We start from the raw sequence: 26,027 nt of genomic DNA, 5'->3' as shown, positions 1-26,027 counted from the left end.
AAGGTTATCTGCTATAAAAAGCCAGACCAGGAAAATCTCCTTCATGCTTTTCTGTTTTATTCTCAGTTACTTTCACACAAAGGCATCTGCTGTGATGTTCACAATTCTGATGAAGTCAGTACTGATAAATGATCAGAATTATAATATTTCTGACTGTCTGAGGCTAAGTTGAATCGAATCGGGACTTTGAAAACCGGAATCGAATGGATTGTAGAAATCAGTGATGATACCCAGCCCTATGAGCAGCCTAGGCACGACAGACGTGGATGTAGCTGTAATAGGAAAAGAACTATTGCTAACTTTTCTGTTAAGGCCTGATGCTTCTGAAATTAATAGCCAGTGCTCTGACACAGTGTCATCAATCTTTGAATGCTGAGAAAGCACAGTGTATCCAGAAAAACACATTATATTAATTATTATAAAATCTGTGTGCGCCTAACTTTTGTGGTGGTACGCCTAACTTTTTAAAGTTAGGCGTACCGGTACGCCCATGACAAAAAGTTAGTCTAGAGCCCTGTTAGTTTTAATATTACTCTTATTACTGTTTCTGGGACACAAAACAAACTTTTAAGATATTTTCAGAATGTAGCTGCGTAAACTTCAAATATCTGCTCGGTTTATCAAGACATCACATATTTGTAAAAGCGTTCCGACGTTTTCCGAGACGTCTGTTACCCACCAGCTCGATAGCTAGCCCGGGGTTCAAGCCTCACTAGAGCCGGCGAGAACAGCGGACTCCCAGCACATCGTTTTCAAAACACCCGCCGTCTTTCACTACTCAGGTTAAACATGACATATGAGTCACTTAGATAATTTCAAAATGTTATTGTTTGGCTTTTTTCAGTCTTTTATTTGTTCCTGAGTAAATCGGTTTGGCTGAGATTAAAGTTCTAGTTTTTACACAGCTGAATAAACGTCAAACAGAAAACTGATTAAACAGTAGTGTGAGACGGTCAAGAGTTTACTCCAGTGTCCTGTTATATTTTAGACAGCAAGGAGCAGACGGCCGAGTTCATTAAACGCCCCTGAGACAGCGGTGACGCAGATCTGAAGGCTTCACCGTCCAATTTCACAGCTGCTCGCTTCCGGCCTACCCGGCCTTCGGAGGACCTGGCGCACCTAGACCGCGAAGGCCATGTCCTCAGGAGGATGCAGCCTATGAATTTGGACACGGCAATGTTTTTTGTGAAAGCCCTAAGATCCTGCCCAAATTCACGTTTGGTGTTTAAACTATAAAAATAGGCATTTCTGACCACATCCAAAATCTGCAGTTTTTCACAATCTGTGGGTCCTCTTTGAACATAACTCTCGTGAATTTCAAGGGTTGACTGTATCCTTGACACTCATCCAGAGAGATATGTTTTCATGCATTATTTGACATGAATCATTTAGTGCTTTTCTTCCATCATCCATCCTTTCTTTTCCACTCTTCCTTATCAGGGTCGGTGGGGGGGCTGGAGCCTATCCCAGCTACCACAGGGCAAGAGGCAGGGTACACCTGCACAGGTCGCCAGTCTGATGCAGGGCTACATTCTTTCTTGTCATTCATAACCCTCATGCTTAAGGATCCTAAAACAGAGAGTTTTGGAAACACTGCTGAGGGGGGTTTATGTTAACGGCTGTGGGAGTGCGTGTCAGCCTGCAGTGGCAGAAGACAAGACTCGACACAGAAACCCATGTTCATATTCTGTTGGCCACTAAATGTAAATTGGATTGTGTCTTATGTCACAGTAGGGGTAGGTTAGTGGGTGGTTCTTAATCGCCCATACAAGTGTCTGTCTCTTTCTATTTGCACTGTAACAGACTGGGACCAGTCAAGTTTGTATCCTGCCTTTTGTCCTACAGTAACTGGTCTGATTCTTTTCTACTCAGAGTCCTCAAAGAACTTAATACAGCGTGCCACATTCACAAGCACTTTCTGCTGTGATTTTAAGTGCTCACTAACTAACATTCACACACAGATGGATGCATCAGAGAGCAACTTAGGGTTGGCTAATGGTATCTGGCATGCAGACTAGGGTGAACCAGGGAGCGAACCACCAACCTTCCAATCAGTAGATGACCTGCTCCACCCCCACCCAAGCTTACAGCACCTGTTATTCCCAGGTGGTCTCCCATCCAAGTAATAACCAGCCCCAACCCTGCTTAGCTTCCCAGATCAGACGAGAGCAGGCGTGCTCAGAGTCCTTAAGTATACCAGGCTGGGCTGGACGGTAATCTGGCATACTGGACATTTGACCAATGGGGTGACACACTTTTGGTCAGATGTGTAAATTAAAGGGATGGTGCACACCGGCCCTACATGCTACAGCAGCCCATTCTTTCATTTCCATTACTGGCACTGTGTTTCCCACTCAAATCTCTTAACAGTACCTACCTTTGCTGTGCACTCACACAACTTGTAGAACGGAGTGTATTTTGAAAAAGGTGGAGCTGAAAAGCCAGAAAAAGAGAAAGAAACAACAAATAAATGCAGCAAAATGTGTCTAATTAACCGGCAGGTTAGCTGTCTGGTCTGCTGGTGCTGCATGGTCAACAGTCAAACCAGCAACTAGTAACAAGCCCTCACATTCACAAAAGGCTGCTGTTGCTAGCACCAGCCATGGAGAAGTGCAGGATTAACCACAGTCCCAACAAGAGTGAGGAAGATGCAGAGCAAGGAATAATGTATGTATTTTACCCATGCTTCTATGTGGTTTCATTGCCATTATTGAATGTAGCTATGGATAAGTATCTGCAAATGTATGTCATTTATATATCTCTGTGTTTGAACGTCCTCTCCTTAACCAAGCTTCTGCAGATTTGAGTCAGTTCAGTGTGCTCAGAAGGCGAAAGCAGCTCTGAATGGAGCTGACATCTATGCAGGTTGCTGTACACTAAAGATTGAATATGCAAGGGTAAGAGAAACATCAGCAGCATCCACAGTGTTTTTGTGCTATGTAGACAGCACTGATTTACCCTGACTGCAAGGTTTCCTGCGGCAAACGATACTCAGAATGTGTTAAATCTACTTTCTACCAACCTGAGTTAGTTTTATATACAAATAAATCAAGTGTACTGAACCTGTTTGGGTTCTCAGTATAACCAGTAATAGATCCTTACCCACACCAGAACTAAATCTCAAATGTTACTCTTAAATTTTGCACATTTCAAAATACATTTTAGAATTTAAATGAATAAATTAAATTGGTTAATTTCTTTTTGTGCACTTTATGCTTTGTGTCATGAAATGACTGTACAGGTATACAAATGTGTGACAAACTCATAAACTGTTGATGCACTGCAGTGTTTGGAGTTTTCTTCAGTGGCTTCTGAGACTCTCCTTGGTATCACAGATCCATCCAGCTAGATCGTGAATCTTTTTTCATCTTTCTTTTCAACAGCCAACACGTCTGAATGTTATTAAGAATGACAACGAGAGCTGGGACTACACAAAACCATACCTGGTCAGACGAGGTAGGTCAAAGTCTCCCTTTTAACTTCAGCCGTACGGTCAGACTCAGACAGGTTGACTGTTTGAGGTGCTCCTATCTTTTTGCAATACTTGAGCTGCTGTAATGTTGAAGGTAGGACTGTTTTCAGCATGAATTCTCTGTGGGGACATATTCACCTTCACTACAGCTCTTTTAGGAAACCTTTTAGTGATTTGTGAATCCGTGGCCAAATCTTCAGTTGTTATTTGCCTGTTTCTGACTGTGGATTCAGTGTAGTCCTGAAAATTGTCCCGGAACATAGTTCTCCATCACACCGAGACTCCTACGCCTCCTGCCTCTACATCTCCAATCAAAACACTCTCATATCAGCCAATTTCCGACCTCTGACAATCTTGCACCTCTGCCTACTGTGGGGAAAGAGAGAGAGACACATTGAGGGACAGTGAGAGAGCAGAGAACGTCAGGCTGGCCATGCACAGCAACTTTCTTCCATCTACACCTTTGCAACCCAGCAAAGAGAGAAAGAGAGGGAGAAAAAGAGATGGATCTCACTCCTGCTGACCACCATGCAGCTGCTGCTTCAACATGCCCAGGAGCCACCTTCCCTGCCACTCGCTGCAGGATAGCACTGCCTCCTTTCCACCTATTTTACCCTGTGTTCTTAATCTCCTTTTGTCTGCAGAAGTAGTCTCACATAGCCTGACACCTGGTCTGCACAACGTCTTTTGTTCTCCAGAGCCTCGACATGTTAGATTTAACTTTCAGTGTTGCTTTTTTATAGCAATCTTGCATGTTTTTTACCAAACATCGACATAACAAGTGAAATCAAATCCTTGTTTCCTCTTCAAAATCTGATGAAAACACCTTATTGGGTAATAAGTTGAGTTTCTGGCTATGTGATTCTACATTATGAGTATCAAAACTCTGCTCTCTGTTGCTTTATTTTGTCTGAATTGGAGCTGTCACAATATCAGATTTTTAATGACACCTTACTGCAAAAATGGTATCCAAAAACGATAAACTAAGAACTATCTTTACAATGTTGCTTATAATTAAGATAGAACACTAAATTGAGAATTTCATTGGCTGTTACAGGTCTGAAAAACGGAGAGAAGCAGATACAGTAGCTATTCAGATGACAGCTAAATATTCTGGTAGATAGGCATGTGAATAAATAAAGACTGTGAGTAGGCGTGTCAGCTTCCTTCACATGTGTATCTGGGTTCAAGTGTCTAAATTTGCCATGTAGTTAAAAAAGCAGTGTTGGTGTTATTGCAGATCCTCAAATATGAAATGTTAAATAGCAAATCTCAAATGAGACTGAAAGACTCTAAATCAGTATTAATTTGAACAGCAAGTTATGTAACTCGAGAACTACCAAAGGATTTAGGTTAGTTAGCATGAACATGCTCTTACCAAAGACAGCCTCTAGTGTGTCTGAGACAGAGTTAGCTGTTGACCGCCAAGCCTTTGAATTCTTGGTGGAAAGAATCAAACAGGTGAAAAAGTGCTGACTCACCGTCAACCACACGGCCTGGTTCTGCTATCAGCCAACCAGCAAAGGTACACGAATCTGCAAACTCTAAGAAATACTAACTGTGAAAGCCAGTATATTGTGACAGCCTTAATCAGGAGCTCTACATTTAGCCATCTAAATCTCCTTGATTTGTATATTTTGATAGAAAGATTCATTACTATGTATCAGTGACTTGTTTAAAGCCAAAAGTTGTTACGTTGTATTACTGCATGAGTGTGTTGTGTGATCGCAGTCCTGTGTGGTCCATTATCTGAAACTGTGTGATGAGACTGATGTTGGAGTCAGTTCATCCTGAATTCACTCAATTCAAAAAAAACTGTTGTTTTTTTTTCAGACAGCACTGATTAAAAATTGCCCGACATCTGAAAGCGGTAAGCTCACAGCCCCTGGCTTCAGTCTATGGCAACATTAACAGCTGCTGCCCAGAGTATCAGCTTCACCGTGAAATGTTCTTTTGATATCCACAGAGCATTATTTATTATTTGTTACAGTCTCTGTGAGACTCTGACATTCCCCGAAGTGCCATTAACGACCACTAAATATTTTAGTTTTGGCTGCCTAATATAACCTTAAACAGCCTTGTTTTAAAATGATTCATTAAACGATTGTTTTTGTGATGAACTGGTCCCAACTCTGTTTAGTTGAAATAGTCACTAAATACATTTTATCTGCTGTGTTATATGATTTCATGGGGGTGCACTGCATTGACACAGACTGGGGCAAGTCACCAGTGAGGCTGGGGTGTGTTGGGGTCTCTGGTGGAGTATGAAAATGTATTTCTTTATGTATTTAGCTTCCACAATAGTGGTTGCTAGTACCTTTACTGCTCAGTTTTAGTTTGCTTTATATTCCCTCTGTACTAGCTGCTCTTTTCTTGTGCTGCTTTAATCATTTCCACCATCCAGCACCTACATGAATGAATTTGTGTTCCTTTGATAGAAGTTATATATTTGGAGATAAAGTATCTGAACTTCAGGGACCACGCCTCCAAACACGCTCCTTCTGGTTCTCATCTATATGTGTTCCTCCAGTTCTACAAGCTGTTCGTTCTCGTTTACATGCCCCTCCCTCCCCTTTTCAATTCTTTAACTTCTTAACTTCTATTTAGTACATGATGAGCCGCCAGTCTCCTCTGAGGCCTTCCCCAAACCACAGCTCAATTCATGGCCAACCATTCACCATTATCTACTAAAACGCTGTCAAACCTCAAATGAGGACGTGGGCCCAGCTAGTGAACTGTATTTTTATACATACACTTGTGCACGTGTGTTTGAGGGGGACTGTATTTAAACATGGCTGCTACAGTAAACCATCACTGGGGAGACTGCTTTGGACCTTCTCTAAATGAGGCACTTTGGGGAAGATTCACATAAATATGAAGTATTATCTTGGCATGAAATACATTTTTAGATGATCAAACAAATCATATTTTAAAATGTTTTATCTCTTATTTTTATCTTTATAGCCTTACAGCTTTTGCCAGAATGTCCAGCCCTGGGCCCAAACCTAGATTTGTTTTTGGCTGTAATATGTTGTGTCAGCTAAAACAGGTTAGAATACTAGCCCAGAAGACTGATGCAGTTCTGCACATTACTGGCAGCAGCCAGGTGGTGTGAACGGCCTCTAAAACTGGGTAAAGCCACAGAGCCGTTTGGGTCCCTCCCACACCACAGAAGAAGACCAGTCACGCTATCACAGTGACTGTGCACCCCTTTGTTAGTTCCTTGTGCTAGTGAAAAAATGCAGCAGTGTTTCAAGCTACAGTGTTCTGAGGAGCACCAGCAGCACATCAAGGAACCCAGAATATCGGTTGTCTGAAACTCTGTTCAAGTAAAAGATCCCCTGTTTGGTTCGAGAAGGAGAGGTTACGTCAGGAAGAGCAGCCACTGAAAACTCAAATCAAACATGCAAAGTTGCCCTCTGTGATAAGGGAGCAGCTGGAAGTAGCACAGAGTTCTTTTTCCCTGCACTGCTGATAAAATAAACATGCTCATCAGCCACAGGTTCTGTTGCTTTTGACTAACAGAGCCATTCATGGATATGGTTAAACTACCCAAACAAGGTCGCCCTGGCTGCATAGGGGGAAGTGGTTGATGTTGTCAAAGGGTACGTTACCAGAGGAGAGCATATAGCTATGGGCTCATAGACTGACCGACATATTACTTGTACCTTTTACTTTAGTAGCTGCGTTTAGCATGAGGTTATTAACCTTATGGAAATGGAAGCGGACTGATACTGACGTGATACTTTTCTACTTTAAATTCAGTTCAGTTCAGTTCAATTTCTTTATTGTCCCACAAGGGGAAATTAGTTTGGCAGAAGGATAAAAATAAACAGAACAATAATATAAAATAATAATGACAATAATAGTGAGATAAAATGATCATCACTTTAGACAGCAAGTCACGTTTAACCATACATTCATACAGTGAGCTCTATCTACTTTCATCCACAGACAGCTGAGTGCATCTTCGAACGCCATTCGTCTCTGACTTTCTCTGCTTCTCTGTGCCAATGTGCATTTCCATCAACCTGCCCCTTTTCTTCTACCCTGTCATACTCTGCTGCTTTCACTCCTCCATGTTTTGCACGTTCATCATTTTGTTCCTGCAGAGTTTTTGGGTGAATAGAAATGTCAGTCCCCGACGTGTTCCTGTGAAAGCACGCTTCTGTGGGTTGGGTATTGATAGCTGTTGGAATACAGACTGCATCAATAGTATGTCCGTTGTCCCACTTGAGAAGATGGGGTGCTAGAGCTGCTCTATGCCCTGCACTGGAAGGTCTGACCATAGTGTAGTCCTCTCGTTAAACAACAACCTGTAGCAACCACAGTTGTTGCAAAGGTAGGCAAATGCGGCTATGTACACTTTGCATGTTTGATTTGTGTCTGCAAACTGCACTTAATGAACCACACACCTAAGCTTAATGACTGTTGACCACTTGTCCTCACATCCTGTGTAATTAATGCGCTGGAGAGACCATTCTTGGCTCACCTGGGACCACAGGTGAAAACGTCTCTTGACGTTCTTCGTTTTGTATTCAGACCAAATCTGGGAGTGCATGATACAATTATTAACAGCTTCACTCCCATGTAGATGGTATCTGATGCATGTTGAGAATCCCCTTCTGTGGGTTCTGAAGTCCGTTCATCCAATAACTGCTGCTACTATTAATCTATCATAAAGAGGACATGATGTCAAAGGGGCTTGCTTTGATTCGCTTTTGTGAGATCACACGATTGTAAAAATATACTGTCCATGAAAGAAATTGGATCATAGCACAGTGATTAGCATCCAGTGGATCCTCTATCTTGGGAGGAGGTGCAACTCCGTTGGAGAGCTGCATCACAATTCAATCACAGACAGAAATTTGGGTGAATCTTATGTTACATATGGGTGATGTGCATATAATGTAAGCTGAACATTTAACAAACGCAAACAGAGACCAAAACATCAGCAGGTGTAGGTGACGGATATTTAAACATACATAAGCTGCAATCAATACAGTCAGATGTACTGGTTTGTTTTGGCTCGTCAACTACAGATCCTCTCACAACATCTTAGCCTGTTGTCAGACAACCCAAAATCATGCAGTCAGGGTCACCCTCAGCAAAGACGCACACTGAGCTTATCATTATCATCATAGCAGATACTTTAATACACAAGCAGGCTCAGAGTGCAAAACAAAATGATCTAAATCTGCTAAGCTTAGCAGGGGAAAGCAAAAAGAGTATTTTACTGTTAAATTCTTGCCAGAATACAAAAATAGTTAGTGAATTATTTATATGATAAATTTAACACCACCTGGGAGCTGAGAATTTATTCTTTAAATCAAAGGAAAGTTGCATTGAAGCGTGTTGTATGTTACTTTAATGACCTGATAGGTCACACAGTACTGTGAACCCTTTGATTTCACTGCAGTGCATATTTCTACAGTGTAATGAAAAACTGTTTGTCACCTACTTGACTTCACTGAAATGTTTCAGATTGTCAAGCAAATTTTAGCCGTTGACAAAAACACAGTAGATATAAAACGATGATTTCATTTATTCATGGAAAACAGACAAACACATAAATACACAAATCCAACCTCATGTGGAAAGTAAACGTAAAACTGGTTGTGTCATCCCAGTTTGATTCACTGAAATGGAGTCCAGTTTGTCTCCACTATCCTGAGCAGAGATGGGTTACGCGTTACTGTAATCCGATTACTTTTTCAAGTAACGAGTAAAGTAAGGGATTACTGCAAAAACGGTAATTAGATTACCGTTACTTTCCCGTAGGAACGCTGCGTTACTGCGTTACTAAAACCATGATTTATTTTGCGAGAATGTCTCATGACAGTGACGTAAGCGAGTGCGACGTTGGTGACAACAGCTGTGTGCAGATCAACAATGGATCATATATCGAGTGCAGAGAGAGTATGAGCGTGCAGCGTTTAAAGTGTGGAAGTACTGACCTTACTTTGAGTTTGGTTCCATAAAAAGTGACAAAAACATTAGTGTCCGCTGTGCGTGGGAAGAAAACTTCTTTTTACAGCGAAAAAAACCCCTAAACTTCAGAGCAAGCACCGAGTAGCTACGACGTAATGGGAAACTCACAGAGAAACTCGCGGATTCTTCCACTGACCGCGGCACACCTGCACCAGGGTAAACCTCCGCCTGCCCCACTCCTGCTTTACAGGTGAAAATAGAGCAACAGGACCGCTGAGTCTTTGACTTTATTTATTTTCTGCTGTGTTTTACTTGCATCTATTTAAAAGACTGAGTGTAAACACACAAAATATTTTATTTTATGTGCTGGAATGTGCAGAAAATAGGTTTAAATGTTAAACTAATTTCTTCCAGTCAGAGAATGTTGCATATAATTAAATCTTTGCTTGATGCATAAAGTTAAAAGATTAAAACTAATAAAACAAGTTTTAAAAAGAGACTTTTCCATCTGATTACATTTTGTATGATGGATTATGCAGAAAAAGTAGAATTGGGCTGAAAGATCTATCGCTTTATCACCTCTTCAGGTTGTAAATCGTGTTTTTAAAAGTAACTAAGTAACTAAGTAATTAATTACTTTTGAAAATAAGTAATCAGTAAAGTAACTGGATTACTTTTTTGGGGAAGTAATTAGTAATTAGTTACTGATTACTTTTTTCGAGTAACTTGACCAACACTGATCCTGAGTGGGTGCATATTTCAGCCATGTGACACAGTGATTGATCCACAGCACTGCAGACAGACGTGTTGTGGATAAGACGCTATCCTGGCAGTACGTATGGGACCGATCGTCAGAAAGTCTGTGTCATGTCAGTGTGCCTCCAACATGTGTGTAGCATATACAGTATGTAATGCTTTGATGGATGAGAGTTTTGATAATGGTCATGTTTTTATCATTGTGATGATAATGTAATGCAGGTTGATGTTCTTTTGTGCTGAGGGAGAAAAAAGAGAAAGCTTGATGCCTCACAGGTACTGTCTCTTTCTTATCTCTGTTCACATGTGTTTGTATTGTTTTTCCTGCTCTTCTCTGAATAAAACCACCACAAAACTGTTTTTCTTATTTTTTCACCTCCATTACCACCATAAGTAGTTTTGTTGTTATTTTTTGGGAGCAGCTGGGATTAAATAAATAGAAATAAATGTGTACAAACACACACAAAAAACTACTGTAGAAAATCAGCAGCTGCTCTTCATTTCACTTTGAAACCTCACATTTCTGATCTTTTTCATTTGAAATTCTGATCTCTGCATGGCAGATGGCATCGATAAAATCTTCTTTTTCTTGAGTTGTCATGTGCATAGCATGACCGTTTTAATTTGGCCAACTCAACTCAACCGGAAACACAATGAAGGCATATAAAGGACATTAATAACCTTCACATGTAGTCTGCCGCTGAGCATGCTTGTTGTGCTCGTGTGGATTTACAGCTGTTAAAACTGAGAGTTTATCTGATGTATTAAAAACTGACCATGTTAAGCAGCAGCATTCTTAGTTGTCTGTGTTATTCCCAGTCCAAGAAAATGTCACAATGATATTTATTATAATACTGTAATATAATGTAATATTTAGGAAAGCCAGGGCAATATTTCAGGGAATCTGTGTGGCAGAGATTTGTACCAAAGAAGTGGCATGTTAGTGTCTCAGATCTCAGCTATTAGCAGCATCTGCCATGGCTCTGCAGGACTGTGTCGTTCTCTTTCATGGGCACAGTATCAGATAGAAGCTACCCCTCAGTTCCAAATGAATCCCACAATAAACATAGATGGAGGAAACAGATTTCCTCTGTGATGTTTCTGCAGGAATATGAACACTGGAAGAAACGGAGGCCTTTTTGTCAAACTGTAAATCCTGCTTTAAAAGAGCGTTCAGCTGAACTGTTTCATGAATGCTCCAGATGTGAGTCGTGATTGATCAAACTCAAAATTGCAACATTGCATCATTTTAAATGTAGCACTGTTAATAACTGGCTCTGATTTTTAAAGATATAGTCAAGAATCCAAAACACTGTCTCCTCCCTGTAGACGCTCCGCGAGGCCTTTGAAGCAGCCAACTTCAGCTGCTTCTTCTTTGTTGGTCTCTTTTCCTTCAGTAACTGAAAAGCATGCTCTGTCGGGTGGAGATCAGGTCTTGACCACTGAAAGGTTTCCCACCTCTTTGCTTTGAGACACTCTTGGGTTTCTTTGGCAGGATCCATTTGTACTGTGAAGCGCTGTGTAGATCCATTTGACTGAACCTGAGCAGAGAATCTAGCACCATACAATTCAGACTTTTACCAGCAGACACATCATCAATAAACGCCGGCGACCCTGTTCCACGGGCAGTCATTCATTGCTGCCTTCCACCATGTCTGATAGATGTTGTGGTACACTTTCCATTTCTTTTGAATTCTTTACTATTTTCATCATTCTGGTGCATTTATTTGGGTTTCAGCTGAAACTCTTTTAGATGGTTTCCACCTTGTTGTTAACCTCCTGTATTTCCGTTTTTAGGATTAACTTGCTTGTTTGGAGCTGGGAACTGAACTGTCAGCCTTCTGATTAGTGGAGGACACTTTCTCTTGTCTTCTGGTTGTGTTTTTTTACTTTGTGACTGTCTGTCAAACAGTATAATGAAGTAGAGTATTATTTATTTGTCACACATTAAGACTTAATCATCAAGTTAATCGCTGAGATCTGGGAGCACATAAGCACTGCCAAACATAGGCTCAGTCAGACAGTCAGACCCAGCCCGTTCAAGCATTCGGCCTTAATGGACCATTTGATTGGTACTAACAGATCTCTAACGAGGCAGTGAATGAATGAAACACTTTCCAAGTGTTCTTTAATGTCATTTAAATCAGTATATGTGAAATCTTCTCGCATTCACATAATTGGTTTGTGTTATCTGTATTTGTATGTATTTCAGACCGTGGAAAGGGAAGACAGAGACAGGCCATTTTAGGCGAACACCCATCTTCCTACAGTGATAATGGTTATGGTAAGTAAGGATTTTTCACAAGCATGAAGACACAATGCACAGTACAAAGACAGGAATAATCACAATTAAATAGAAAATAAAAACTCATTTGATGGCAAAAAAAAGACACTCGGTTAACTCTTTGCCTTCTTTCTCTCGTAGTTGATGTTTTGTCTTTCCGTCATCTGCCAGGTGTCTGACCTGGTTCTGCTGAAGACAGCTTTTTGTGTTTACAATGACTTCTTCCTTTCGACTGTTGTGAAGGCAAAGCACATGGCAACAGTGACCTGGTTTCTCTCTTTGATGCTTCGAAATCTACCTGTTTTGAACTCCCACTATGTCGATACATCCACGGGGCTAAAAAAGTTGGAACACTGAGTAAAATGTTAAAAAAAAACCCCAAAAGAAACCCCAGAATGTGATGATTTACAAATCCCGTAAAGCCATAATATATTCTTATATACATATATAAAGTTAGAAATATCCTGTCTCAGAGTGACGCTGAAAAACTTGTTCATGCATTTATTACTTCCAGGCTGGACGACTGTAATTCATTATTGTCAGGATGTCCTAAAAACTCCCTGAAAAGCCTTCAGCTGATCCAAAATGCTGCAGCAAGAGTCCTGACAGGGACTAGAAAGAGAGAGCAGATTTCTCCTGTTTTGGCTTCCTGTTAAATCCAGAATTCAAAATCCTGCTCCTCACATACAAGGTCTTAAATAATCAGGCACAAAACCTGGAGCTAAGGGGGCAAAACGATCGCATGAGTGCTGCTGTTTGACTGAGGAAGAATAAAGTAGTGGTGGTAAGCCAATAACATGACCACTTAAAGACAAAGCAACAAGGTGACATATACCAGTTTATAAATTGTGTTGATAGGCCTCGTAAAACCAGAGTCATGATAAACAATATATACGCGTGTTTGTTCCTCAATAGTTTCGTCACGTTTATCAAATCAAATCAAATCAAATCACTTTTATTGTCACATCACATGTGCAGGTACATTGGTACAGCACATGTGAGTGAAATTCTTGTGTGCGAGCTTCACAAGCAACAGAGTTGTGCAAAATACAATAATGTAAACAAGCAAAATACAAGAATGGCTACATCTGAAACTAATAAATATATGTACAATATATAATAGTATATGCATTTCTGGATGTGTATACTAAATATTTTTCTACGTGTGTGTGTGTGTGTGTGTGTACACATATTTTACAAATTAAATAGAGTAAACAATAAATAAAATATATAAAAATATTGTTTACGGTCTAAGGACAGCGCAGCAACACTCTGCTTATGAGCAAAAACAACCCCAGAGGGTTAAACATTTTTTTAAAGTAACGCAATAGTTACTTTTCAAGTAATTAATTACTTTTAGAATCTTGTAACTCAGTTTCTAACTTAGTTACTTTTGTGGAGAAGTAACTAGTAACTATAATTAATTACTTTTTCAAGGTAACTCGCCCAACACTGTGTAAAAGTACAGGGTGGTCCATTTATATGGATACACCGTAATAAAATGGGAATGGTTGGTGATACTAAAGTCCTGTTTGTGGCACATTAGTATATGTGAGGGGGCAAACTCCTCAAGATGGGTGGTGACCATGGTGGCCATTCAGAAGTCGGCCATCTTGGATACAACTTTTGTTTTTTCAATAGGAAGAGGGCCATGTGACATATCAAACTTATTGGTAATGTCACAAGAAAAACAATGGTGTGCTTGGTTTCAATGTAACTTTATTCTTTCATGAGTTATTTACAAGTTTCTGACCACTTATAAAATGTGTTCAATGTGCTGCCCATTGTGTTGGATTGTCAATGCAACCCTCTTCTCCCACTCTTTACACACTGATAGCAACACCGCAGGAGAAATGCCAGCACAGGGATCCAGTATCCGTAGTTTCAGGTGCTGCACATCTCGTATCTTCACACCATAGACAATTGCCTTCAGATGACCCCAAAGATAAAAGTCTAAGGGGGTCAGATCGGGAGACCTTGGGGGCCATTCAACTGGCCCACGACGACCAATCCACTTTCCAGGAAACTGTTCATCTAGGAATGCTTGGACCTGGCACCCATAATGTGGTGGTGCACCATCTTGCTGGAAAAACTCAGGGAACGTGCCAGCTTCAGTGCATAAAGAGGGAAACACATCATCATGTAGCAATTTCAAATATCCAGTGGCCTTGAGGTTTCCATTGATGAAGAATGGACCCACTATCGTTGTGCCCCATATACCACACCAAACCATCACTTTTGTTGTTCCAACAGTCTTGGAGGGATCCATCCAATGTGGGTTAGTGTCAGACCAATAGTGGTGGTTTTGTTTGTTAACTTCACCATTCACATAAAAGTTTGCCTCATCACTGAACAAAATCTTCTGCGTGAACTGAGGGTCCTGTTCCAATTTTTGTTTTGCCCATTCTGCAAATTCTGTGCACCGATCTGGGTCATCCTCACTGAGATGCTGCAGTAGCTGGAGTTTGTAAGGGTGCCATTTGTGAGTAGCTAATATCCGCCGAAGGGATGTTCGACTAATGCCGCTCTCCAGTGACATGCGGCGAGTGCTACGCTGTGGGCTCTTGCTGAATGAAGCGAGGATAGCCACTGATGTTTCTTCAGTAGTGACAGTTTTCTTACGTCCACATTTTGGCAAATCCAACACTGAACCAGTTTCACGAAACTTAGCAAGCAGTTTGCTAACTGTAGCATGGGAGATGGGTGGTCTCGTAGGGTGTCTTGCATTGAAATCTGCTGCAATGACCCGGTTACTGCGTTCACCAGATATCAACATGATTTCACTCCTCACGTGTTAACCTCTTCGACATGTCAATGGCTGTGAACAAAGAGAAACTTGTAAATAACTCATGAAAGAATAAAGTTACGTTGAAACCAAGCACACCATTGTTTTTCTTGTGACATTACCAACAAGTGTGATGTGTCACATGGTCCTCTTCCTATTGAAAAAACAAAAGTTGTATCCAAGATGGCCGACTTCTAAATGGCCACCATGGTCACCACCCATCTTGAGGAGTTTGCCCCCTCACATATACTAATGTGCCACAAACAGGACTTTAATATCACCAACCATTCCCATTTTATTACGGTGTATCCATATAAATGGCTCACCCTGTAGAATGGAAGCAGAGCCTTCAGTTTTCTTCACCATCTTCTGGGTCTGGGGGTGGATTGCCACTCCGGGGATGCTGGTGCCTGGACCCGGGAGTATAGTGTTTGTATGAGGAGTGTGAGCATGTGTACTACATACAGTTCTGTGTGTCTCTATGTTGGATGAGGGTGGGAATGCATGTTTGTGTCTATATGTCAGGTTGGGTCTTATACTCCACCTATCTCAGAACATATTTCCCCTCACCACACTCCCTTTCAGTGGCTGGTGCCCCCACCCGCTGGTGGCTGGTTCTTGGTGTCCAGGGCTGGGTGCTGAGGTATGTAGTGGCTCACTCCCAGACTCCATGGTCTGTCGGGCCCCGTCTGGGGTGTGGATGGCCTTTGGGTTTCTGGGCCCGAGACTCGGTGGAGCCTGCAGGCTCGTCGCTACAGCCCTCTGTGGCTTCTGCACAGTGGCTGCTAGGTGACGCCCATCCATGGCTCTCCTCAGCTCTTTTCTAGGTAGACCTAAGCTAACGGCAGCTAACAATGTTAGCTCAGTGGTGAGTAGCCTTCAGTAATAGTAATAAATCACACAGCAATAGTACATCAAAGATACTTAAGTGGTACATAACCCAGGCAGCTATCACAACTAAAACAAGTTAGTTGCAGTAGGCTAACGTAGTTTTTAAAAAAGAAATTCCAGATGTTTCTTTAGGTTGGAGTCTTTTGACGCTGAGAGCAGCTTGGTTGCTGGCAAAGAGAGTTCGCACGGTCAGATTTCGCCCTTCATCCCTTTCTTCTTTAAATGTGAAGTGGTGTTGGAATTTCCAAGTTAGAAATGCATTCCTGCCTGTGCACTGCTGGCACGTTGCGCTGGCTCTGGGTCCATTGTGTAACTGACGCCACCAACATTATTATTATTATTATTATTTTTTTTTTTTTTGCCTGTCCCGTTTGGCTCTTTTGCATCAGAATTGTTGTCTAAAGGCAAAGAAAGATGCCCAACGGATTTACTTTACCAAACTGACCATCCCAGCCTTGCCGTAATGGTCCATTTGATTCACCTTTTATTGTTTATTTTATTTTCACTTACTGAATACGGGACAGACTTGACTGGGGGAAAGAAGGGGAGAAAGAAAGAGGGAAAGAGAAACAGCTGAGAAGAGGGACAGGGGAGAAGGGCAAAAGACAAAAACCAACAGAACGGGCAGAGAAAAAAAAATGCATATATCAATCACCTGGATCACCTGCTGAGAAAGAAAAAAGAAAGCAAGCAGAAGAGAACAAGAGTAATAGAATAAACAACATCACAATGATATATGGGAATATGACAGTAAATACTAAATGTTAAACATTATTGTGCAGCACATAAGATCAACAGAACACAGTGTGCTTTGAGGTAGGAGCCAAAAAGGGTGTAGTTTGTGGGTGTGATCACCCGTGTGTACACCTGTGAGCATGGACGCGCTTGTTTTTTGTTTTTTTAAAAGGTTCCTTCATGTAATAATCTGCTAGAGGGTGTGGGGGGGCCACAGCCCCGTCCTCCAGGGCATGAAGCAGGTATGGAGGAGATCAAAACTCCAGACATCCAGAGGCCCCCAGAACACAAGAGACCAAGGAAGACCAACAGAGGGGCAGCTGCGCCACTGTCCCGGAAAGAGCTGAGGAGAGTCCCAGATGAGGGCTCACTCAGCAGCCGCGGAGCAGAAGCCAGGGGGAGTTGCAGTGACGCGCCCGTGAGCTCCGCCGGCAGCCAGCTGCGCCTGAGTGACCGAGCCCCAGGCCGAGAGGCCGGGGGCACCCCACCTCCGAAGTGGCCCGAGCGAGCCCCAGGCTCCAGGCCCCGATAAGCGGCCGCCAAGGAGTGAGCCGGTGTGTACCTGGACGCCCATCCCCGGACACAAAGAACCACCAACGCACCGATGTCTGAGGGGGTCCGCCACTGGCAGGGGAAGTGGTGGTAGGGGGAGATAGGCCTCCAAACCTTGGAGGGCCTGAGATGTCCCCAGAGAGGTGGCGCCTGACACCCAACCTGACATATAGACACAGACATACAGGCACACACAGATACAAACATCCATTCCCACCCTCATGCTCTCATATGCACTTACTCCACACTCAACCAACGTGGAGACAGACATAAAGAGACGTTGTACACACGATCACACTCCCCAAGCGTACTCTACAAACCGGGTCTAGGTGCCCCCGCCCCTGGAGGGGGGAACTGCACCCAGACCCAGGTGGTGTTTCCCTTTTCCCTGCGGTGGGGGGAGGCAGACCGCCCCGACTCCGCAGCAGCAGGAAGGCTCCACACTCCAGACCGCAGTCGGACGGCCAACTCCTCCTTTACGAATAAATTCTTTACAAATCCTACCATGTGGATTCATGGATTTTTTTTTCACATTCTGTCTCTCACAGTTGAAGTGTACCTCTGGTGCAAATTACTGACCTCTGTCATCATTTTAAGTGGGGGAACTTGCACAATCGGTGGCTGACTAAATACTTTTTTGCCCCACTGTACTTTCAAGGACAAAGAACATAGCTGGCCACTGACCACTTACCAGTGTGTTGCAAGTTGAGGTTGCATCGATTCCCAGATGCAGTAGTAGTAGATGAATTTGCCAAGATCCCCCCAAACTTACAAAAGCTCTGTCTGTAGCCCAACAGCACAACTCAGAAAACAGAATAGCCTTTGCTACCTTTGGGACGAAGACCTCTAAGAACAGTGATTGGTTTGAAGCCAGGTCCAGCACAATTACTCTTGTTTTCTAAGTAAACTGAGCTCCAAAAGCTAAATACGAGCGCTCTCCAAACAAGAAGTCCCTCCAAGCACTTAGTGCTGCCAGAACTACAGTAGAGCAGTTAGTAGGAAAATGTCCAAGTAAATATCTTGATGCATGCTCAGTCATCCAGGTAAGGAAATCCCCAAAAGTCTATTCTCTTCATCTCTATGTAGCGTTTTCAGTGGGAGAAAGTTCAAGTGACTTCTTCAGTCTCAGCTGACTGCAGGTTTCCCCAACGGTACATTTGCATAATGACAGACACTAGCACCACCGACTAACAATAGGCCGCAAGGTCAGTTTCATGGTTATTATTTTGTAAATTGTCATTGGCAAAATGGGCAACTGATCAATGGCCATGAGTACCATTCACAGAGAGTTAGGGAATGGCTGCAATCACAGCATTGTAAGATGGTGAAAGATGTATCCTTTGAAAGCCACAGAGATACAGTGTTTAGAGAACATGCACCTCAGCTGTTCCGATACTTCTGACAAACGAGATTACTAAAGGTTTTCGCTTAGGCAGCGGTTGTCCTTCTCTCCTGGATCGCCTGGAGCTTTCTTTAGGAGTTTTCCCCGCTTTGACAAAAGTCCAGCTGGGATAACCACATCCTCTGGGCCTTCTTGATGTGATGTTCTTCTGCCTCCCTGGCCGCTGTGTCAGTGGGAATGGTGTTTGCTCGTCCTGATGACACCCAGTTTGTGCTCCAGTGGATGATGCGAGTCAAACCTTAGATACTGATCCGTATGTGCAGGTTTACGGTACACGTCAGCTTTTAGATGTCCCCCATTACTGATGGAAATCTCGCAGTCTAAGAAGGCTAGCCTCCCACTTTTCATATCCTCCCTGGTGAAGTTGATTTGTTGGTCCACCGAGTTAATGTAATCCGTTAAATGTGGAACGTCCTGAGATTTGATTTTCACCCAGGTGTCATCCACATAGCTGAAAATCAGTGACTTTGTGGTGTTCCAGGGTAGGATACAAAAGCTTCTTTTGGACTTTTTCCATGTATAAGTTGGCCACAATTGGTGAAACTTGGGAACCCATGGCACACCCATGTTTCTGGGTGTAGTACTTACAGTAGTTGGTGCTGAAAGTGATCCTCTTGCTGAGGTCAGGGTCATCTTGTAATCTCTTATGAACTACCTCCAATGGAGGACAGAGTTGATCATACAGACAATTGGTCTTAAAGGTGCACTATGTTTATGTCTTCAGTAAACCATACAGCCTTGGTGTAGCATCCCCAGGATAAAGCATTTGGTATGAGGTCCAGTCAATAGCATCGCCCTGTTCTTCCTGGTTAAGACAATCAATCACCCTCTTCTGAGACCTGGGCTCATAAGTATTTTTGTCACTGAGCAGTGACAAAATCTTTTCATGATAGTCTTTCCTTGCACCTACACATGTCTGTCTGAAGGGTGACAATGTTGTTGTCATTACTAAGCAATGAGAGTGGCTTCCTCTTCTTTATGCTGATGTTGGAAGCTGGAGGTTTTGCAATGCTGAGGCAGGCCGAAACTTTCATCTGCAGATGTTGGATCTTTTTATACATTCACTGCTTTTATAACAAGATCCTGTTATGAAATGGCTGTGTGCAGGCAGGAGAAGGACCCAAAGTGCAGACTCCGGAGACAGAAAGTAACTCAAAACAGCTTTAATGCTGAACTCAAAAGGGTAACAAAAATTAAGAATACAAAATACACCTACACAGACAAACCACACAGCAAGATAACAGTAGATCACGACAATGACAAACTGAAACACAGGGCTTAAATACACACAGAGCAATCAGGGAATGGACAACAGGAGGGAAACACAGCTGGGGCAAATCAGGCCTAACGAGACAAAGGAAGCAAAACCAGACACATTTACATGAGACACGGATTTTCAAAGTAAAACAGGAAACATAACACAGACTGAACTATAGACACAGACTCTGACTGGACACAGAGAGACAGCAACTAGAGAACACAGAGACATAAACCATAAGACAGAACTCCAACAAAGAAACCAAAGACTAGAAATGATAAGTAACATAATAAACTCAAAACTCTGGGTCAACGACCCAGGCATCCTAACAGATCCAGGCTACAGCTAAGGAAAAGGCAGCCAAACAGAGGGTGCACACTTGTAGAGGCATACCTGTATCTGATGTAGCAGGCTGACATTCCCACATCACCATCACTAGCCTAAGCCAACACTGATCCAGAGATGATGACACATCTCAAAACTAGGGCACGTCATCCAAAGTCATAACAGGGCATCAATCCTTTTCTCATTTTCAGTTGTCTTCCTATGTTGCTGCTTGGTTGGGGGTGATTTAAGTGTCTGATTAGTTTTGTTGATACATTTGTCGTTGTGGTGGTCACCCCACAGTTTACTTTGGCGTACTTTGATTCATCACTCACAGTAAAGAGCTTCCATGCCAATGACATGTTGGCTGTGAGTGTGCGCTCACTTATTCACCTGTGGCGCATGAAGTGGTTCAGAATTGGATTGGTGCAGACAGGCTTTCATTGTTCTTGCAAGACAGCGACTGTTTTGATGTGTGCCTTCCCAGGTCCACCATGTCCCCTGCTGCCACTGCCCGGCAACAGCAGGTACAAGCTCACTTCATTGGACGTTCCAGACATGGTGTCTTATCCACTGCCGCAGTCATCCTCGTCATACTCTGGCCATGCCCCCAGTTCTGTTGCCATGGTAAGTGGCCTCCATCCATCCAAGATGAACTGCACCCGCATCTTCAACCTCTTCTGCCTCTACGGCAACATTGAGAAGGTAAGTGTTTGTTTGTGTATTCTTCATGTGTCTTTGGCGTGTTTTTGTAGAAACACGGCAACAGCTGTTAATTTTATTAACAATTAATTAATAATTAGGTTGTAGAAATTGTGCTGGAAGGGAAAAGCTAGTAAAAACAATAAAAAGATTCCAGTGGAAGCAAACTCAGAAATTGTGTGTGTGTCTATCATATCCTGGCCCTTCAGTCCTACTCACAAGTAAATGACAGTATATTGAATGGGATTAGACCTCTGTACATCAACACCTACTGCATTATTTAGAAATGTACTATCCGTTTTCTTGTTGTCACTCATGTGCTTGTGTGTCATTGAATTCTGTTTAATGTCAGGACATGTGATGTACCCCTGCAAACCAAACCAAACCAAACATAGGTCTGATTCTCCTTTTTTAATGTGATATCAGAGATTGTTTACATTGTTTTCTCATACAATTGAAATTTTAACTTTAGGGTTTAATTATCTGCCTCCTCCTGTTCACTTTCGGTATGCCATAAATTACTCCCAGCACTTTAACCCTCTCAGGCTCAAATTAAACTTTTTGTTGCTAATGCACAACCAAGTCCTGCAGTGGTACTTCTAAAAAAAACTCATAAAATATGTATGTGGGGTAATCAGGTTGTTAATTTTTAACTGTTGCAAATCGGCAACGCCTGCCTTGAGAGGGTTAATAATATTTCCATATCTGCTCATCGCTACCTTATAACAAAATAACGAATAGATTCTGCTGCTCCTGTAACACTTAGAGAACTTCCCCAAACATCAAACCCATTCAGTGTTCTCATAGAGTATGTTGATTTCATGACACAGTCAGAATAGCTATATTCTCCAATGTGGATTGTGCAAATTACTACCTGATGTCACAAAAAAGCACAAGTGTAAAATATCCTGACTTTAGATAGCCTTCCAAATGTCCTCTAATGTACACTGTGTCTTCTAATGGTTAACATGAAAGAATGTTTACATCAGTAAAGCATGTACACGGCTTTCACAATGTATGGTACCTCTTTAGAACAGCTGTTATCTATGTGCTTGTTATAGGTTAAGTTTATGAAGAGTGTTCCTGGCACAGCGTTGGTTGAGATGGGAGATGAGTATGCTGTGGACAGGGCCATCACACACCTCAACAGCATTAAGGTGTTTGGTAAAAGACTGAATGTCTGGTAAGATGTGCATATCTTTAATTCAATTCAATTCAATTCCATTTTATTTATATAGCGCCAAATCACAACATAAGTCGCCTCAAGGTGCTTCATAGATACAGAGAAAAACCCAACAATCATATGACCCCCTATGAGCAAGCACTTTGGCAACAGTGGGAAGGAAAAACTCCCTTTTAACAGGAAGAAACCTCCGGCAGAACCAGGCTCAGGGAGGGGCGGGGCCATCTGCTGTGATTGGTTGGGGTGAGAGAAGGAAGACAGGATAAAAGACATGCTGTGGAAGAGAGACAGAGGTTAATAACAGATATGATTCAATGCAGAGAGGTCTGTTAATACATAGTGAGCGAGAAAGGTGACTGGAAAGGAAAAACTCAATGCATCATGGGAATCCCTACGTCTATTGCAGCATAACTAAGGGAGGATTCAGGGTCACCTGGTCCAGCCCTAACTATATGCTTTAGCAAAAAGGAAAGTTTTAAGCCTAATCTTGAAAGTAGAGATAGTGTCTGTCTCCTGAATCCAAACTGGAAGCTGGTTCCAAAGAAGAGGGGCCTGAAAACTGAAGGCTCTCCCTCCCATTCTACTTTTAAATACTCTAGGAACAACAAGTAGGCCTGCAGAGCGAGAGCGAAGTGCTCTAATAGGGTGATATGGTACTACAAGGTCATTAAGATAAGATGGGGCCTGATTATTTAAGACCTTGTATGTGAGGAGCAGGATTTTGAATTCAATTCTGGATTTAACAGGAAGCCAATGAAGGGAAGCCAAAACAGGAGAAATCTGCTCTCTCTTTCTAAAAAGTTCTAGTCCCTGTCAGGACTCTTGCTGCAGCATTTTGGATTAGCTGAAGGCTTTTCAGTGAGTTTTTTGGACATCCTGATAATAATGAATTGCAGTCGTCCAGCCTGGAAGTAATAAATGCATGAACTAGTTTTTCAGCGTCACTCTGAGACAGGATGTTTCTAACTTTAGAGATGTTGCGCAAATGGAAGAAAGCAGTCTTACATATTTGTTTAATATGTGCATTGAAGGACATGTCCTGGTCAAAAATGACTCCAAGGTTCCTCACAGCGTTACTGGAGGCCAAGGTAATGCCATCCAGAGTAAGAATCTGCTTAGATACCATATTTCTAAGATTTTCAGGGCCGAGTACAATAACCTCAGTTTGATCTGAATTAAGAAGCAGAAAGTTAGCGGCCATCCAGGTCTTTATGTCTTTAAGACATTCCTGCAGTTTAACTCATTGGTGTGTGTTATCTGGCTTCATGGACAGATAGAGCTGGGTGTCATCTGCATAGCAGTGTAAATGTATGCTATGTCTTCTAATGATGCTGCCTAAGGGAAGCATGTATAATGTAAACAGAATTGGTCCTAGCACTGAACCCTGTGGAACTCCATAATTAACCTCAGTGTGTGAAGAGGACTCTCCATTTACATGCACAAACTGGAGTCTATTAGATAGATATGATACAAACCACTGCAGTGCAGTACCTGTAATACCTACAGCATGTTCTAATCACTCTAATAGGATATTATGGTCGACAGTATCGAACGCTGCACTGAGGTCTAGCAGGACAAGCACAGAGATGAGTCCACTGTCAGAGGCCATAAGAAGATCATTTGTAACCTTCACTAAAGCTGTTTCTGTGCTGTGATGAGCTCTGAAACCTGACTGAAACTCTTCAATAAACCATTCCTCTGCAGATGATCTGTTAGCTGTTTGACAACTACTCTTTCAAGGATGTTTGATATAAAGGAAGGTTGGAGATTGGCCTATAATTAGCTAAGACTGCTGGGTCTAGAGATGCTTTTTGAGTAAAGGTTTAACTACAGCCAGCTTGAAGGCCTGTGGTACATAGCCGATCATTAGAGATAGGTTGATCATATTTAAGATCGAAGAATTAATTAATGGCAGGACTTCTTTGAGCAGTTTTGTAGGAATGGGGTCTAAAAGACACGTTGAAGGTTTGGAGGAAGTAATTATTGAAGTTAACTCAGAAAGATCAATTGGAGAAAAAGAGTCTAACTTAACATCAATGGTACTAAGAGTAGCTGTAGATAATATTACATCTGTGGGATGATTATTGGTAATTTTTTCTCTAATGATAAAAATTTTATTTGTGAAGAAGTTCATGAAGTCATTACTAGTTAACGTTAAAGGGATGGTTGGCTCAAAAGAGCTCTGACTTTTTGTCAGCCTGGCTACAGAGCTGAAGAGAAACCTGGGGTTGTTCTTATTTTCTTCAATCAGTGATGAATAGTAAGATGTTCTGGCTTTGCGGAGGGCTTTCTTATAAAGCAGCAAACTATTTCTCCAGGCTAAATGATGATCCTCTAAATTTGTGACACGCCATTTCCTCTCCAGATTACGAGTCATCTGCTTTAGGGTACGTGTTTGAGAATTATACCACAGAGTCAGGTACTTCTGATTAGAGACCTTAGTTTTCACAGGAGCTACAGTATCCAGAGTCGTACGTAGTGAGGAGGTGAAATTATTAACAAGATGATCAACCTCTGTTGGAGTAGCGTTCAGATACAGTGGGGCAAAAAAGTATTTAGTCAGCCACCGATTGTGCAAGTTCCCCCACCTAAAATGATGACAGAGGTCAGTAATTTGCACCAGAGGTACACTTCAACTGTGAGAGACAGAATGTGAAAAAAAATCCATGAATCCACATGGTAGGATTTGTAAAGAATTTATTCGTAAATCAGGGTGGAAAATAAGTATTTGGTCACCTCAAACAAGGAAAATCTCTGGCTCTCACAGACCTGTAACGTCTTCTGTAAGAAGCTTTTCTGTCCCCCACTCGTTACCTGTATGAATGGCACCTGTTTGAACTCATCATCTGTATAAAAGACACCTGTCCACAGCCTCAAACAGTCAGACTCCAAACGCCGCCATGGCCAAGACCAAAGAGCTTTCGAAGGACACCAGGAAAAGTATTGTAGACCTGCACCAGACTGCGAAGAGTGAATCTACAATAGGCAAGCAGCTTGGTGTGAAAAAATCAACTGTGGGAGCAATCATCAGAAAATGGAAGACATACAAGACCACTGATAATCTCCCTCGATCTGGGGCTCCACGCAAGATCTCATCCCGTGGGGTCAAAATGATCATGAGAACGGTGAGCAAAGATCCCAGAACCACACGGGGGGACCTGGTGAATGACCTGCAGAGAGCTGGGACCAAAGTAACAAAGGTCACCATCAGTAACACACTACAACGGCAGGGAATCAAATCCCGCAGTGCCAGACGTGTTCCGCTGCTGAAGCCAGTGCATGTCCAGGCCCGTCTGAAGTTTGCCAAAGAGCACATGGATGATACAGCAGAGGATTGGGAGAATGTCATGTGGTCAGATGAAACCAAAGTAGAACTTTTTGGTATAAACTCAACTCGTCGTGTTTGGAGGAAGAAGAATACTGAGTTGCATCCCAAGAACACCATACCTACTGTGAAGCATGGGGGTGGAAACATCATGCTATGGGGCTGTTTTTCTGCCAAGGGGACAGGACGACTGATCCGTGTTAAGGACAGAATGAATGGGGCCATGTATCGTGAGATTTTGAGCCAAAACCTCCTTCCATCAGTGAGAACTTTGAAGATGAAACGAGGCTGGGTCTTCCAACATGACAATGATCCAAAACACACCGCCCGGGCAACAAAGGAGTGGCTCCGTAAGAAGCATTTGAAAGTCCTGGAGTGGCCTAGCCAGTCTCCAGACCTCAACCCCATAGAAAATCTGTGGCGGGAG

General features: G+C 42.3%; 1 protein-coding gene across 1 annotated transcript in view; it reads left to right on the top strand.

The window, feature by feature from the left end:
• hnrnpll (heterogeneous nuclear ribonucleoprotein L like) overlaps window positions 1–26,027 on the top strand; it is an 80,546-nt gene that overhangs the window by 39,512 nt on the left and 15,007 nt on the right. The window contains exons 6-10 of the mRNA XM_082556864.1: window positions 2,801–2,897; window positions 3,384–3,456; window positions 12,372–12,443; window positions 20,878–21,095; window positions 22,154–22,275. Coding sequence (XP_082412990.1) covers window positions 2,801–2,897; window positions 3,384–3,456; window positions 12,372–12,443; window positions 20,878–21,095; window positions 22,154–22,275 — 582 coding nt within the window. The remainder of the gene's footprint in view (window positions 1–2,800; window positions 2,898–3,383; window positions 3,457–12,371; window positions 12,444–20,877; window positions 21,096–22,153; window positions 22,276–26,027) is intronic.

The sequence above is a fragment of the Aulonocara stuartgranti genome, assembly GCF_965226115.1.
Source record: "Aulonocara stuartgranti genome assembly, chromosome: 13".
Lineage (NCBI taxonomy): Eukaryota > Metazoa > Chordata > Actinopteri > Cichliformes > Cichlidae > Aulonocara > Aulonocara stuartgranti.
Note: the sequence above shows the minus strand (reverse complement) of the source record. Positions and strands in the feature narration are given on the sequence as shown.